The sequence below is a fragment of the Lichtheimia ornata genome, assembly GCF_029851405.1.
Source record: "Lichtheimia ornata isolate CBS 291.66 chromosome Unknown scaffold00009, whole genome shotgun sequence".
Lineage (NCBI taxonomy): Eukaryota > Fungi > Mucoromycota > Mucoromycetes > Mucorales > Lichtheimiaceae > Lichtheimia > Lichtheimia ornata.
Genome location: NW_026695329.1, coordinates 460,818 through 477,036, shown reverse-complemented (window position 1 = coordinate 477,036; position 16,219 = coordinate 460,818). Strand labels below are relative to the sequence as shown.

The window sequence follows — 16,219 nt, the reverse complement described above, 5'->3', positions numbered from 1 at the left end:
ATATAGCATCATGCTTACAGCATACGTAAAACATAAAGGTGCCTGTATATCTAAACTTTACAATCAAACGTGGGGTCTTTAATAGAACCATGTTGCTCGGCGGGGTGAAAGCGATCTTGTGTCAAACTATGAAGTCCATCGTGGCCAATTCCAGATTTCGCAATGTCGCCACCAGCCAAACTGGATCTGGGGGTCAACCTCTTCGACGACGACGACCAAAAAATATTTTTTGGGCTGTTTGCGACATTGAACGCGAAACTTTCACACAAGGTGCTGTTGGCCAAGCCGAGCACATTGCTCTATTCAAACCCCACGTTTCATTGTAAAGTTTGGAGATACAGGCACCTTTGTGTTTGTAAGCGTAATGCTATATGAGAAATGGTCTTTGTTCACTATCAAGTAGGTGGACCCTGGCAGAGCCAAAGATGCAGAGGGTCGTGTTTGTGTAACTGGGTTAAAAAGTTTGGACTTCAGGGACCATGCATGACAGGTACGCAACCCTCACTTTTATGTCATACATTGGCAGCTAATTGCCACTTTTGTGCATTCACAACTTTTGTGCATTCTATTGTAGGTGGACGATGCTCCTGCTCTAGACATTCATTTCCATGATTAAAGTAGGTTGATCCGAGCTGATTTGGTTGAGTTACGCTCACACAAGATTACATCGGTTGAGCTACATCGAGCGTACTCTATGTCCAGAGTGATGTAATCTCTCTTTGACCGTAGCTCAGTCAAATCAGCTCGGATCAACCTACTTTAATCATGGAAATGAATCTCTAGAGCAGAGGCATCATTCCCATGCAGTGGATCTCGCAACAATGGTGATTGGATAAAAGTGGCCGTTAGCTAGCAATACATGCCTGTTCCTAGATGATCCATAAAGTAATTATACATTGACCCTTCCATTCATGCAATCGTAGCTGTGTTACACAACACAACCCTCTCTATCTTTTGCTCTGCCAGGGCCCACCTACTTGACAATGAACAAAGACCACTTCTCATATAGCATCACGCTTACAAACATAAAGGTGCCTGTATCTCCAAACTTTACAATCAAACGTGGGGTTTTTATTAGAGCAATGGGCTCGGCTTGGCCAACAGCACCTTGTGTGAAAGTTTCACGTTCAATGTCGCAACTAGCCCAAAAAATATTTTTTTGGTCGTCGTCGTCGAAGAGGTCGACCCCCAGATCCAGTTTGGCTGGTAGCGACATTGCGAAATCTGGGAATGGTCACGATGAACTTCATACTTTGACACAAGATCGCTTTGACCCCGCCGAGCAGCTTGTTCTCTTAAAGACCCCACGTTTGATTGTAAAGTTTAGGGATACAGGCACCTTTACGTTTGTAAGCGTGATGCTATATGAGAGGTGGTCTTTGTTCATTGTCAAGTAGGTGGACCCTGACAGAGCAAAAGATGCAGAGGGTCGTGTTGTGTAACACAGCTACTTTGCATGACTGGAAGGATTGATGAATTATACTTTATGTGTATCCACAATAGTCCATACAGTGCACGCTATCAGCCATTTCCTCACAATCAGCGTTGTTGCAAATTCCACTGCATGTGAACGATTCCCCTACTCCAGCCGAGCGTTCCCATCATTCAAGTTTCTTGATCCGAGCCGATTTGACTGAGCTACGCTGAAACAGCAAACATGAAAAGTAATGAATCGCAGGGTCTGCGAATGTCTCCGTCTTTCAAACTTTTGGAAGCTCCCATTCCAAATTTTCAAATGAAGCGCGAGGTTTTGTTAAGAAAAAGTTGATCAGCATGCTCGAGAGCACCATTCTGACCAATTTTCAAGTTGGAGGTGAGCAACTTCGGGGCGGTGGGCCGTCCGCTCTTTTGTTCCCGTCATCCACCATTTGGATCACCCCGCATTTTAAATCTTCACAATGAAGTCTGCGACTTTTAAATGAATGAAGTTGATCAGCATGACCCAGCAAACCTTCTGACAAAGTTTCATGTTCGAGATGGGGAATCCCAAGGTAATACATACTATTTCCATAGATCATGAATCGGGCGCTGACCTGCTTTCCGACCTCCATAGTAAATCCCACATTGTACCCTCCCATTCAATTTTTTCAAATGAACATGAGGTTTTTTTTAAAACAATAGCGATCAGCATGTCCTCGAGCACCTTGTGTGAAAGTTTCAGGTTCGAAAAGAGCAATCTCAATATCAAGGTTTGGTGTACAGTGTTCATGCATTTGTAGGGCAGCCCAACCTACTTTAATTTCCAGCTCTTCCACACCCACTTTATCTTCTCTTTCTCCCATTCTCAACTGTTGCCCCATTCAAGTACAACTACCCCGTGCGAACGATTGTCCTGCTTCAACCCATCATGTCCATCCTACGATTGTCTTGATCCGATTGCTTTTGACCGAATGGCAAGTTCATGGCCTGTACACACCTTCTTGTCACTCTATTACAACCATACGGCTTTCTTGATACAACACACGCTTTTGCACACTCCTCTGCCACCATCAAACGCAACAGCATTCATTCCAGCAGTTGCTATTAGCGAAGTCTTCACTCCATTGTCTCAAACAGCAATCACAACCTTGTCACTCTACTACAACACACGCTCTTACATACTCATCTGCCACAACCAAACGTAACAGCAGTAGTTGTTAGTAAGGTCTTTCTTCATTGTTTGCAACAACGCTTTTTACTTGCAGCAACATGCCTTACAGCCTTTATTGCGCGAAAAGTAGATAGCCATTATATAGAGTATCAGCACATGAGTGATCACATGGATCTTTTCAACCAACATGTTGGATTCGATGGATGGATGCAATCAAGTGCAGCGATGGGAAACCTTGGAATGTTGCTTTGGATACGTGGCATGTTATCAGCAGGAAGGAACTATCATATCATATGAGTAAGGCTGAGGATGATGATGGATTGGATGGAATTGACCAAAGGTGCTGTACAGCGATGGATGGTATTGGGATACTCGAGTCAGTGCACGACACAGCAACTATTCTTCAATCATGGGATGAAGGATGATGGTTTATGACGGCAGCAACCAAGGATACAATGAAACGATTACCTCTGTTAACTCTATATGTGATTCACCTGTATATGATTCAATTTGCAATGCTGTACCTTTATCATATTTGCTTAATAAACATCCACACTACCATGCGTTATTCTTTGAATGAAATTGATCCCGGCTGAAGGCGAGCTTTGTTGTTTACAATAGAGCACTTTACGTATCTCGCTACCAGGGGAAGCAAGAAAAACTTGAATGCATGGTACAAGTTATATAGATGCAAGTAGGAGTAGAAATCAACGCGACCGCGACATCTTTATTTGATCCCTTTTTCCGCGCAAACACTCAAACTATGAAAGTCAAGATCAAATCAGCTACTATGGTTGCCTACTGGTCCTGGGATGTTGGAGACAATGACATTTGTGGCATTTGCCAATCGTCCTTTGATGCGACTTGTCCAAAGTGCGAGATGCCTGGAGAAGAGTGTCCCTTGATTCATGGCGAGTGCGGGCATACGTTTCACCTTCATTGTTTGCACCAGTGGTTGGCAAGTTCCACAAATGGTGAGCAATGCCCAATGGATCGACGACCATGGCGAACAGCAGAAGCAGCACGTGGATAGAGCATCATTATCATCATTAGCATCATCTTACTGTATATCATCATCATCATCATCATCATAACATCTATATACCCCTTCGCACAAACACAGCAATAAATTCATTTACACAACGCTCTTTGGTGGATGCATTTTATTGTTCATGCAAGTGAATGCTCTTATTTGTTCAAGACGATACCATCGAACTATAAAAAGAATACCTTGTTAATGTCATGATCCTAATGTGATGATGATCCCATTCGCTTTACTTACTCGGCTCTTGAACCATTCAACGGTCTCCTCCTTCTTGATACGGTGGTTGAAGCCAACGGTGCTCTTTTGGTGCTTGCGGCGGGCGATACGGTAGCCAGGGCGACCCATGACAACAAAGTAGTCCATACCGTAGATACCAATGGAAGGATCGTACTTGATACCCAAATCAATGTGTTCGTCGATACCGAAACCAAAGTTACCAGTCTCAGAGAAGTTGCGAGCACGAAGTTCATATTCCTTGACCTTCAAACCACGTTCCAAGATTTCCTCAGCCTTGGGGCCACGAACAGTAACGTGAACGGCAATCTTTTCGTTACGACGAATGCCAAAGGTACGGACAGTGTAACGAGCCTTGGAGTAAACGGGAGTTTGACCAGTCAATTGTTCAAGCACCTTGGCAGCACGGGTAAGTCTATCACCCGATTCACCCACGGAAATGTTGAGCACAAGCTTCTCAATCTTGAGCTGGCGCATGGGATTCTTCTTGACCTGCTTTTCGGCGCTCTATAAAGTAGTGTATACAATATCGATAATAGCATATATAAAAATGAGTCATCTTTCATCCATCCATCGTCCTATGATTCATCCATCCTATATCCAATGTTGATTCATCCATTCCTCCCCTCTCCATCCATCCATGGGATAGCACTCACCATTGTCACTGTTCAAAAGAGGGTTGGATCACCGGGCTACTGAGCACACTTGGAAAGCCTCCCTCTCCCCGGCGTGCTCAATGCGGATGTTGAATTGGTGTCACCTTATTATCCTCCCCCACCACCACCACCACTACCACCCACCCAGTCAGTCAACTAATATACGTATACCTTCATCATCCTCTGGTCGATTATGGAAACATGCTTCATTAGGGGTAGAAGGGGGTTGCTATGACAACATACATCTAATAGCACTACATCATCATATTGCCTATGTTGAGTGATTTTCAAATGAAGCCTACTGCTACCACTACTACTAGTAGCATGCCATGACGGCATTGAAAGTTGTGTGCTTGATTACTACTAGGAGTTATGTACTGAAATCATTGGATGAGTAGTACACGAATAGGTAATTTGTATTAAGAAACATGCAATCAAGTAGATATTTACAACAGAAAGGAAGGTGTTGGAGATGAGATGATGGAAAAGGGGGAGGGCGGCATGGAGGGATTTATGTAAAGAAATGTGAGAAGGATGTTGCGTGAGTAGTGGGTGGGTGGGGGTGTGGCATTAATTATCATTTGACATCACCGGATGATTCAGCATTGTTGTTATCATGTCGATCCCAGATCACAGTAATCTCTCCACTTTGTTGCGATATCCAACTACTTGTTCTTGGTCTTGGATCCTCTACACGTAATAAGACATCGCCGCCGTCTTCATCATCGTCATGATCAGCCGATGAAGCTGAGGAAGTTGTATCCGTAGCAACAAGATGGCTGTTACTATCATTTGTAATAGCTGTTGTTGTTGTACGAGGAGCTGGATCGGCACTTTTTACAGATGCTTTACGTGTGACACCACCCTCTGTTCGGGTCACAATTCGTACCATGGTGGGCTTGGCTACGAGTAAGCGACCGGCTTGTTGTTGTTGTTGTTGAGAATGAGCGCCAACCGATGCGGATCTTGATAACCCATTCTTTTTCACTGAAACAGCACGGCGGATTTGAACGGTGTCATCAAACTCATCTTCCAGATCATTGTTCCGATAATCGTACTTTGTAACCTTGACCGATGATGATCGATTGATAGAAGATGTTGCTGGTGTAATAGTCGAAGATGGCAATAAATTGAGTGATTGGCGGATTGTTGTTGTAGAAGGAGGCGTTGTCAAACGTGGGATCTGTAGCGATGTGCCCATGAATACAGGTGATTGTGGTGGATCTACATGCAATGTAGGCTATATACGTGCGTGTCATTAGTCCATATATACATGTATGTGTATAGTGATTAATATTTACCTGATGAGTAGGGGATGATAATGGTGGAGAAGTGGGTTGAGGAGGCTGGATGGCGGCTGTTGTCGGTGATGGATGCGGAAGGAACGGGTCCTGTACTGCAGTGGATGGTAGTACAACAACAGGAGGTGGAGGACCGAGCGATTTGAGTTCAAGTTGTTGTTGTTGTGGTGGTGGTTGATGTGGATACTGTTGTTGTTGTTCTTTTTGTCGTCGTTGCTTACGTCGTTTGTAAAAGACAAATCCTGCCACTGATACAATAATAATTGCACCCACAACCAGCCCCGTCGTAAGGCCAGCAATCAATCCAACGCGACTATTGCCACCACCATCATTGTTGCTGTCAGATGCCTTGCTTACTTCAGCTGTAGTTGAAGATAATTCCAAAGCTGATAAACTCACGCACTCGGCTGGTGGACAATCGCTACACGTGTTGACATTGGCAATACATCGCTGTGAGGAATCACACGCTGGTTGACAAGACGCTTGTGGGAGGTGTAGAGTGTCCTCATGGCGTTGTTGCAATCGTGGTCTTCGTCGACGGCGACTCTGATCTGTCAAGGTGTTTTAGCGTTACATACCTTGTAATATCCTTGTATACATACCATCCAGCATTGTTGTTGATATAAAAAAGAATGTAAATCGATAAAGATAGGAAAAGGGGGTGGTGGGGAAGGGTGTCCCTGGGTAGTTTTTTCGTGAGGAGGAGAAAGGGAAGAAGCTTTTGGTTCTTGTTCCTCCTTGCTTGGCCCTTATAATCGTTGAAATTCCGCCTTGGTTTAGCAAGAGACTGTCATATGGCTCTAGCTCTTGCTTGAGATTTTCAAACCGTGTACCTCTTTTTTTGGGAATTGCCCTTTTTTTTCCAAGTGGTTTCACTTTAATCTTGGGAACCCATACTTCACTGATACACTGACACACACACACGTTCTTTCTCTCCGCATCAAGTCCGCTAAACAAAGGATACCAACATCAATGATCCCAATTTTCGGGCACACAGGGGTGGTCCCTCATAGTCATAGCTGTCGCTGCTATTCATCGCTATAAAAGTATTCCTTTCAATGGGGAAATGCATAATAGCTAGTTGCCTATGAATGATGACTTGAGGAAATAAACTTTTATTACATCTTGTCTTTGCTTTTATCTCACGTCAACTCCGAGTTTAGCTTGCTGGGTTACTGCTTAACGTTGGTCGAGATCCATCTTTACTGCAATAGGTAGAAGATCAACATTCATGGTAAGAGTACATTTCCCAATTCCCATTAATTAAGATGATCCCTTGAATTCCCCAATCTTCAATGATTCAATCTTTTGTTCTTTCCCCAAAACAATCACCACGAAAGATCAAACGAATTGGTAAGAAAGATGGTGTGCCCTTCCTGCTATTTTTAATATTATTGTGTCAAGCCATGTCGTTGGTTCCATATGAAATTTGTGTGAGGTGAGCGGGGATAAAGATCTTGTATCACAAAACGTCGATCACTGGATCCTGGGACTGAAACTGATTAGCCCCTATAATTATACGCTTATACTACGGTATGGTAATTACGAAGGATGGTATCAGTAAGGTTGTATTTTACATTGATGACAATGACAAAATTGATTGATCCACTATTTAGCTTCTACCACCTCCCACTCCTCCGAGGGAGATTTATCTTCTTTTGATAAAGTAGTTGTGACCGTGGTAGGTTTCTTCATGGCAAGTTCCTCTTGATCCCAAGCATCCTTATCAACGCTAGATGTGGCTGCATCTGACGATTCATCCGTACCCGAAGAAAGCACGTCAAAAACGTTCTTGGATTGCCGTTGTTGTTGCTGTTGCTGTTGCTGCTGTTGTTGTTGTTCTAATGCTTGTTCCTGTTCCAGGATTCCTTTTCGCTCGGTCCACGTGATCTTTCCAAGGCGATCTACCCAGCAACAATCCACACGAGCAGCCTTGCCACTTGATACAACGACATCCTTAACGGCCTTTTTGAGTTGCCATATCATGTCTTCCTTTTCATCCACGGCTAACTTGTCATCCAAAAGTGGGAATACCAATACAGAGTCCGATTCAGTTTGCCATTGGGATTTATAGTTGACGTCTCCAAATGCCTTTGCAAGTTCCAAGTCGAGCTCTGTCTCAATAAGACCAAATGCCAAATCTGATAAACATAGGGCATTCACAGGTTGCTGGGGTCTGGATTTCAAACCATTGGTCCCTGCTACAGTGGCTGCTGGTGGTCGATTCATGGATGGATGATGTGCCGCCACTGAAAGCAAGGGTGAAGGAATACGTGCTTGACCAAGTGATTTGCGAACCACAACACTTCGATAGGGTTCTGGATCCACAGCTTCAGTGCCCAAGTTGAAGTGGACGCAATATCGATGAATAAATCGGCGAAAGTTACTCTTCATAGGCTTGAAATGTAACACCTGCTTGGATCCCTTTGCAAAATCAATCAAAGTTGTCTCCATTTGCTTGCACCAGCTTCGGTTCTCCAAATAGAATTCGCATAGTGGATCATCAAAATAGCCGAGTTCGTCAATGGAAGGTGCAGGTTCCTCAGCCTTTTCAGGATCAATCTCGAGCGCCATCGCTAATTTCCTGTTTCTTTCAACCTTGGCACAAAAATCATTGCAATCCAATTCACGCTTCGAACCGGAGCTTGTAGCTGTTGCATTGCAAGGTACTTGTAGAGCATTTTGACCACATTTGCAAGCCACACGCACCATCGTTTGACATGGTTCTTCTTCTGGACATGCATCAGAGCCATGGCATCGGGTAGTACATGGATGGCCACAAGTCCGCTTTCCATTACATTGTTGGGTACACACTTGTTCATCCGTCAAACATGATCCACCATGACAAGACTTGTTGCATAAATGGCGACCACACTTCAATGGCTTGTCGCAAATACGGCCACATCGTGGGGATTCTCGATAACATGGGACATTCTTGAGCTCCGTCTTTCCACATACACATGTGCGAGTCACCAACATGGCACAAGGTGGGCATGCTTCACTATCCGGATGGCAATTGTGCTGCAAAAGTCGTACATGGCCACAAGGAGAAGGACGTGTGCATGGATGAGGACAAGGTGGTAATGTTGTACCACAGCGAACAGGTGGCTCAAGTCGAGTTTGACCACAATGGCATGTTACTTCATCAAATACAGCCTCTGTAAATGCACACAAAGTTAATAAAAGGGTCATTCGATAACTTCAGCAACCCCTCCCCAAATACTTACCGAGACATGGCTGGCATCTTCCCTTATGACATCGAGCTTGGCATGTGTGATTACCACAGGATAAGGTCCGACCACAGACTTCGGGGCATTCGTGCACGTTATCGCGTATGGATGTCTTTTTGTTGCCCTTTTGTTTGGCCGCTGGGCAACACACCGCTCCACATTGGTGCCGACCACAATGCTTGCTAGCACGACACACCTTGTCGCAAAGAGGAGGCTCACCACCAGCGGCTTCACAAACATTGGCACAAGTGGCAGTGAATGTTGTGGATCGACAACGACAGGGCACATCCACCACCTCTTCACAAGGCGCACACTTGCCAACATGACATGGCTGCTTGCAGCTGTGACCACATGGTAATTTCTTGTTGCAAATCTCATCACAAGTAGGAATAGGATCAGAGCAACTGGTACGAGGCGTGTTGTCCTTGAGTAAGGAATCGATGGCTGTTGCTCCACAAGGACACGTCTTGACGATGCTTGGATCAAATGGACATACGTTGGGCTCAACATCTTGAGGGTGGCATGTCTTTTGACAATGATGAACTCCACATTGAAATGGTCTATCATAAAGACAAAAGTGAGTTTCCAATGTTGTCAAACACCAACAACCGTGATTGATCATTTACCTGTTACACGTAGCCTTGCATGCATGATATCCCACGTGATCACCACTTGTTACACCAACGCCACTACCACAAGGCATTGCTTGTTCATCCTTGCCGCAGTAACATTTTTGTACCTCTTCCAAGGGACAAGGTGGGCATAATCCAGGATGGCATTTCTCTTGACACTTGTGCTTCTCACATCCCAGCAATTCGCCACATGTTTCCTCGCACTGGTATCCACGCATTGAATGATCCGCTTCCACACAACGTAATTGACGAGAATGGCTGCCACAGAAACAATGCATGATGGGTGTCATGGCTGTACATGGTGGACAAGGACCTGGATGGCATTGGCTATATACATATGTGTGTGAGTGTGAATGATCCTTGATGTCATCTCCCTCTAGCAACTTACAGGACACAAGGATGTGGGCAATTGCGACTCTTTTTACATAGTTGACCGCAGCTGTGAGGTGTCAAGTAGCGATTGGGTTCTGGATTGCGCTGTTTGCCACAAAAACAGAGGTAATCTTTGGGGATGGCTGTGCGTGTAAATTGACATCCTGGACAACGCCATGAAGTAATCGGTTTGTTGGTGTCTTTTTCTACATTGGTTGCAACACGCATGTTAGTCTCAAACATAGTCATCTCCATTGTCTCTTTTACATACCTTGAAGGGATCGGGTAGCCCATTTCTTGATGCATGATAAATGAAATACGGCCCAACAACAATCGCAAGTCCATGTTTGATGTCCTGCTCGTACCACATCCCAGCAAACCATGCATTCGTAGGTTGCCGTACGTAAATCTTGTGCTAATCCACTCGCTAAATCATCCGCTGTTGCTGCTGATGCTGATGCTGATGCTGCTGATGCCTTTTTCTTGCCGGATCGTTTGGATCGACGTGATGGTCCCTTTTTCACCTTATCTTCTTGATCATCATTCTGATCGTCATCCTCGGTCGTCAATTTGGCTTGATCACGATGTTTGGCACGATGAAGGGTTGCTGTATTTTCAGAAGAAGATGGTGCTTTTTGTCCTTTGGATCGGCGTGATTTCTTCTTGTTGGCAGGCTTTTCTTTGGATACTGAATCTGGTTGCTGTTGTTGCTGTTGCTGTTGTGAATGATCATCGGATGTTGTATCAACAGGGGTGGAAGAAGAAGAAGATGCAGCAGCTGCAGGTGTCGATGATGGTTGTGGTGTGGAGGAAGCCGTTGTCTTTTTTGACGGGCGTTGACGCTTCTTGTTGACGGTATCTTTGGGAGTGTCATTTTGACCTTCCTCATTCTTGGGACCACCAGTACCACGTGGTGTTCGACGCGGTCCACGTCGCTTTTTGCTGGTAGTGGAATCGGTTGGCGTCGATCCTTCTGGTGATGGTGGTGCTGTTACATTGTCAGCAGTTGACGATGCTGGCTTTGCTCTTGGTTTTCTTTTGGGACCATGTCGTTTGGACGATTTGTCATTTAGAGAGGTGTCATGTTGGTTGGATTGACTCAAAGAGTTGTTTAATGGAGTTGTTGTTGTTGTTGTAGTGGTATCGGCGTCCAGGCCCATGTAAGAGTGAATGAGGGGGGGAGTGGTGAATGGGAAGAGAGAGAGAGTGGAAACTCGAAAAAGACTTAATTGGAAAGATGTAACCTATTTAAACTCATTGCCAGCTTTGACCGCAGCAGTGGAATGCCGCAGCAACAGTGGTCGTACTTAGCAACAATGTGTCGCAGCACCCATCATTCTATCCACGCCTAGCCTATCAAATAGCATGAGCTCCTTGCCATCAACGAATAAAAAGTATTTCCGATTGTACTAACTTGGTAATATCCCGTATAATAGCCACTGTAGTACCATGCCATAATCATATTGGCAAACGCTTCATTGTCTATATGAATACGAAATGAGATGATATGAATGTACAATGATCCACGTTTTATTCTTACTTACCTTGAGCAGCCATGAATGAGGGATTACCTGGAAATGGAGGAGGTGGTGGTGGTGGTGGTTGTGCTCCAAACCCTTGACCCGAAACATTACCCGATGCGTATCCTTGATGCAATTGTGGATATTGTTGTTGCTGATGGTAGTAATTGTAGTATTGATATGAATCATTGTATTGTTGTTGATCAGTCGTTTCTTGTTCAGCATCCTTCCATTGTGTATCTTCAATAGCTTCCTCCTCATAACCTTGTTCCTCCTCTTCTTGTTCCTCTTCAATCTCGTCATCTTGTTGCTGTTGTTCTTCAACCTTATCATCATCATCCTCCCATTTCCTCTTCGTGCCTTTGGTATGATCATCTCTAGGTATTCGATATAAATAAATAAAACGATATCCTCGAGAGACGCAAACACACACACATACCTCTTGGGTCGCCGTTTGGGTGCAGGAATCAAGATGGCTGGATCGGCATCCTTTTGATGATAACTCTGAATATCTTCTTCAGTCCAACTATGGTGGGGGAGAGGGGGAGAGTCATATTCGGGTAAACATACCATATATCCTTTGAAAGCTGCTTGCCAGTAATCGATCACGTTCGTGTCTTGCCAATCGTCCTCTTCATCGTATTCTTCCTATGGCCCATGTTGAGTATACGTTGTCGATCAGTCATTTCCCACACCATGCCATGCGCACCTCGTTTATATCAATCGCGTTGTCTTCTTGTTCCGGAACTTCCCATTCTTCCTTGTCATTGTGTGTTGCCTCGTCGTGGTACATATCCAAGTCGGGAAAACACCAAAAACGCGTTGCTGTATTCACATAGCGCACACACAAAATTGGGCTGCCATGACAACCATGCATGAGAGATCACATGACATCCTCGTTAGCACCTACACACCCCCACCACAAGATCAAAGGTTTATATAGGGAAAACTATCCAGTTTAATAATAAAGTTGATGCGAAATGTATAGTACTGCTACTCGACATAGGATGATGAGAGAGAGAGAGGAACGAAATGTGTATCTACATGCGTATGTAATAATAAAAAGAATGAAAGTGTGGAATGCTACTAAAAAGAAGGCCAATTACGTTGAACCATGATGCGTTGTTGTTCCTCCACTGCTTTGGATACTTGATCGATGCTATTACCCGCTTGACGAATCATACGTTCCAATTCCAGGAAGCGTTGCTGGTATTGTTGATTGTTATTGAATGCATCTGCAGATGAGGATTTGCAGCTGGCAACGACATCATTTTCCAGCCGTTGTGTGACATGGCCCATTTTGCTAGCAATGAACAAATTAATGAACACAAGCAAGAACATGCAAAGAACTGTCAGGTGTTGCATGGATGGAAGTTGGTATTGTTGGAGCATTTGAATCACATTATCCAGCCATGTTGTGGATTTAGCACCTCCTTTGGTCGCTTGACCCGATGATGATGATGCTCCACGAGGGTCAATCTCTTGCGTTCGTTGTTGCTGTTGTTGCTGTTGACGACGCTGACGACGTTGTTGCTTGGTGCTTAAAGGCGGTGCTGATGGAGGTGGTGTGGGTTGAAGATAGCCACGAATAGCAACATCAAGAGACTTGTAATAACTGGTTTGACCATCGATGGTGGCTTTCTCAATCGTAGCTATCATAGACATTCGTGTGAATTGATTGATCATTATGTAAACAAGGTACAATAATACAAACATTTAAGCCAAGAAGACTTTGTAAAGTCGACAAGGACAGTGACCAGCACCCGTACCTTGCCTTGACCTGCCCACATAATGCACAAGCGGGTTTTGACAACAAAAGAGCCACCAGATGGAACATCAGGGGTTTGGGTGGTAATGACTTGAGTGACCGAACTTTCAAGATCCAAGTGTTTGACTTGTTCCTTCAAGAGGCATTTGGTTGAACGTGGGCCTGTTGATACCAATAGCCATATAAGAATACGGATAGCTCTTATTCATCATCATCACATACCGATAGAATTGTTCAATGGCTTGATGTAGGATATGTCACGGGTGAAATGCCCCGACACCCCACCATCCCCTTTCTCCCAAGGGCCAACTTGCACATCTAATCAAACGACAACAACAATAACCCCATTAGCAAACGTGTCATGCCATGCCACGTGAACAACAAATTGACATGCCTGTATTCTTTTCGGTTTCTGAAAGGAACTTTTGCAAGAATGCGCGGTTGGCAAGGATACCGTAGATCGTTTCAATGCTTGAGGAATACATTTGGTCCATGACTGTATGGGTATAATGACCACCATTGGTATCACACGAGCATACGGTCGTATCACTACGTTGATTTTGTTGAACGTTCTTTCTTGCAGATAGCTGGGATTCGGATGCAGTACGTCTGCGATCAAGCGATGGATGGGGTCGATTGGTTGTCGCTGCCGTTATTGTTGCAAGCGATTTTTGACGATCATAAGGCCGATGGGATAAATCTACTATGATGTTAGAAAACTCATCCATTCATGTATGCATTGTAATAGTAGTAGTAGTAGTACCTGATGGTGGTTTATCCAGTGGACTCACCAAGGTAGGAGGAGGAGGGGGTAATGTATCACCATCCATAGAGTAACCACCCGATAGAGTAGAAAGCGTATCATCGGTCAACAACCCATCCTCGTATCCATCATCCACTTTGGTTGTCGTGCTATCACCACTATCAGTGGATTGGGATCGCTTTTGAACTTCATGCCATAAAGCCTTGAGTTGATCAAAGGCTTGATCACGTGAAAGGAATGAACCAAAGAAATACTAGAAAAGGGGGTTGGGTGATGAAAAGAATGTATGATGTGATCAGTGGTGCATACAAAACACGCCATCATTCTCCTGCTCTCCTCCTTCTCTTTTTCCCCTTGCATTCTTTTCCACACACACACTCTCATGTTAATGATCATTTACCTTGGATTGATGAGTAGAAATTTGAATAGCATTGGGAATAAAGATGGCAGTAGTTCGTTTCTCAATGTCGATAATATCGGCGAAATCAATCACAAGCTAAAAAAAGAAAGTGATTTATCAATGATGATGATGATCACACACACTCCAGATGATGTCTTACATTGGTAACCCATCCAAAGATATTTGCATTAAAGCAAATGTGACGCTTGGAGACATACATGCGACCTTGGACTAAGATTTCTTTTTGTAATGCGCAGCCATAATCTGATAATGATAATGATGATCGAGTTTAGTCAACCCAGAGTATGGATAGGGCTGTGTTGTACCTTACCATCCATTAATAGGTCATCTTCGGGTATGCTCCGAAACATTGAGTGAAACTCGGCATTGCGTTTTGCACTTGCAGGATCATCTGGTGACTTTTGACGTTTCTTTTTGCTGATGCTGGAGACTGATTTTTGTGGTGAATCGGGTGGAGTTATACCACAAGTGGTGGATGCACTCGAACGACGAGATCGAGAACTTCCTTGAAGTTGCCGAGAAAGAATAGGTGTCGAAGTCGATGCACACGTCGGACCAGGGCCGCCGGTGTTGATATTGTAAAAGCTGGGACTAAGTAGCTTGTTGGCGTCCTCATCAGGAATGGGAGACGATTGAGAGAGCATAATGAGATCACGGTTGGAAATGAGCGACGAGTGAGTGAGAGAGAAAGAGGGAAGGTTAAGTGTGTGTGAGAGAGAGAGAGAAAGAGAGAATGAATGAATGAATGAATGAAAGGAGAGTAAAAGTATAATAATGCGTATGGATTATGTGGTGGTGGTGGTGGGTGTCCTAATGCTCTCTTTTATGCAACAGGGGAAAAGGACGATGCTGGCATGCGCGTTGACCTATGGTTTTCTGTGATGGAAAGAAGGAAAGGGTTATGTCACGGCAACAGCACAGGATGCTTTTTATACAATGCATCAACGTATGCTCTATTTTTTCCTACAAACCATCCCCCTTGATGGTTACCATATTTAGCCTTGTTCATCCTTCTCCCCCCAAACTTGTCGTTTGTACAACTTTATCATAATGCGTGTTACACTATGATCCGCTTTAGTCGCGTGTATTTTTTGATCCGCTTTTGTGTGAGTGTGTTGCTTATGATCTCACACACCACCACCAGGTTCTTGGATGAAGAGGAGGAGGAGGAGGAGGAGCAGCAGTACATCAATGATGAGCATTATCATTGAAACCGGATAGGGGGATGAAACAGTCTTGGATGCAGTGCTCGTTGAGTTTCTCTTTTTCAGGTCAAAGACCCACAAGGTTCTCCTTTGGAAAAGACCAAAAACGTTCAGCGAGCATCCATGCCATATTAATTAATGCCAACCAATTAAACATTCCTGTAGATCGCCCATCCTGTCAATCACATCCCATAAAACAAACGTTACTTTGCTTATCATCTTCACGCTGATACATCATAGCTTTGTATATCAAACAACAAACAAAAGCAACAGGGGGTTGAGTGATGCACATCATCTTCTTTTTGATATCGATGAAATTGTCTCATTCCCTTGACCCCATTATTTGATCATACGTATCGATCAAGATTGCCACACCCCACATGTCATTTCTCGGTCATTGTCGATCCCTCTTTTTTGGCAGGTTTATTTCTGACGACAGGCTTGACGTATAACTTGTGACCTAATCCTCATGGGACAAATCA

The 16,219-nt window shown here is 44.2% G+C and overlaps 6 protein-coding genes across 6 annotated transcripts; 1 reads left to right on the top strand and 5 right to left on the bottom strand.

Moving 5' to 3' along the window:
- Nucleotides 1–3,353: 3,353 nt before the first annotated feature.
- O0I10_003058 (uncharacterized protein) lies at nt 3,354–3,623 on the top strand (the record flags this gene model as incomplete). The annotated part of the gene is made up of 1 exon (XM_058483132.1): nt 3,354–3,623. One exon carries the CDS (start codon nt 3,354–3,356, stop codon nt 3,621–3,623), a length of 270 nt encoding a protein of 89 aa, XP_058346221.1.
- A 155-nt stretch (nt 3,624–3,778) lies between these two features.
- Nucleotides 3,779–4,528, bottom strand: O0I10_003057 (60S ribosomal protein L11-B; the record flags this gene model as incomplete). Its single annotated transcript, XM_058483131.1, has 3 exons — nt 3,779–3,805; nt 3,873–4,376; nt 4,526–4,528. 3 exons carry the CDS (start codon nt 4,526–4,528, stop codon nt 3,779–3,781), a joined length of 534 nt encoding a protein of 177 aa, XP_058346220.1.
- A 574-nt stretch (nt 4,529–5,102) lies between these two features.
- Nucleotides 5,103–6,438, bottom strand: O0I10_003056 (uncharacterized protein; the record flags this gene model as incomplete). The annotated part of the gene is made up of 3 exons (XM_058483130.1): nt 5,103–5,765; nt 5,827–6,377; nt 6,429–6,438. 3 exons carry the CDS (start codon nt 6,436–6,438, stop codon nt 5,103–5,105), a joined length of 1,224 nt encoding a protein of 407 aa, XP_058346219.1.
- A 996-nt stretch (nt 6,439–7,434) lies between these two features.
- On the bottom strand, nt 7,435–11,220 carry O0I10_003055 (uncharacterized protein; the record flags this gene model as incomplete). The annotated part of the gene is made up of 5 exons (XM_058483129.1): nt 7,435–8,984; nt 9,054–9,616; nt 9,683–10,015; nt 10,077–10,266; nt 10,332–11,220. The coding sequence occupies 5 exons, from the start codon at nt 11,218–11,220 to the stop codon at nt 7,435–7,437; spliced, it is 3,525 nt and encodes a 1,174-aa protein (XP_058346218.1).
- Nucleotides 11,221–11,398: 178 nt separating this feature from the next.
- O0I10_003054 (uncharacterized protein) lies at nt 11,399–12,373 on the bottom strand (the record flags this gene model as incomplete). The annotated part of the gene is made up of 6 exons (XM_058483128.1): nt 11,399–11,413; nt 11,475–11,542; nt 11,605–11,957; nt 12,020–12,084; nt 12,151–12,228; nt 12,290–12,373. The coding sequence occupies 6 exons, from the start codon at nt 12,371–12,373 to the stop codon at nt 11,399–11,401; spliced, it is 663 nt and encodes a 220-aa protein (XP_058346217.1).
- Nucleotides 12,374–12,666: 293 nt separating this feature from the next.
- Nucleotides 12,667–15,176, bottom strand: O0I10_003053 (uncharacterized protein; the record flags this gene model as incomplete). Its single annotated transcript, XM_058483127.1, has 8 exons — nt 12,667–13,232; nt 13,295–13,510; nt 13,571–13,666; nt 13,743–14,051; nt 14,112–14,364; nt 14,512–14,607; nt 14,672–14,775; nt 14,843–15,176. The coding sequence occupies 8 exons, from the start codon at nt 15,174–15,176 to the stop codon at nt 12,667–12,669; spliced, it is 1,974 nt and encodes a 657-aa protein (XP_058346216.1).
- Nucleotides 15,177–16,219: the final 1,043 nt, after the last annotated feature.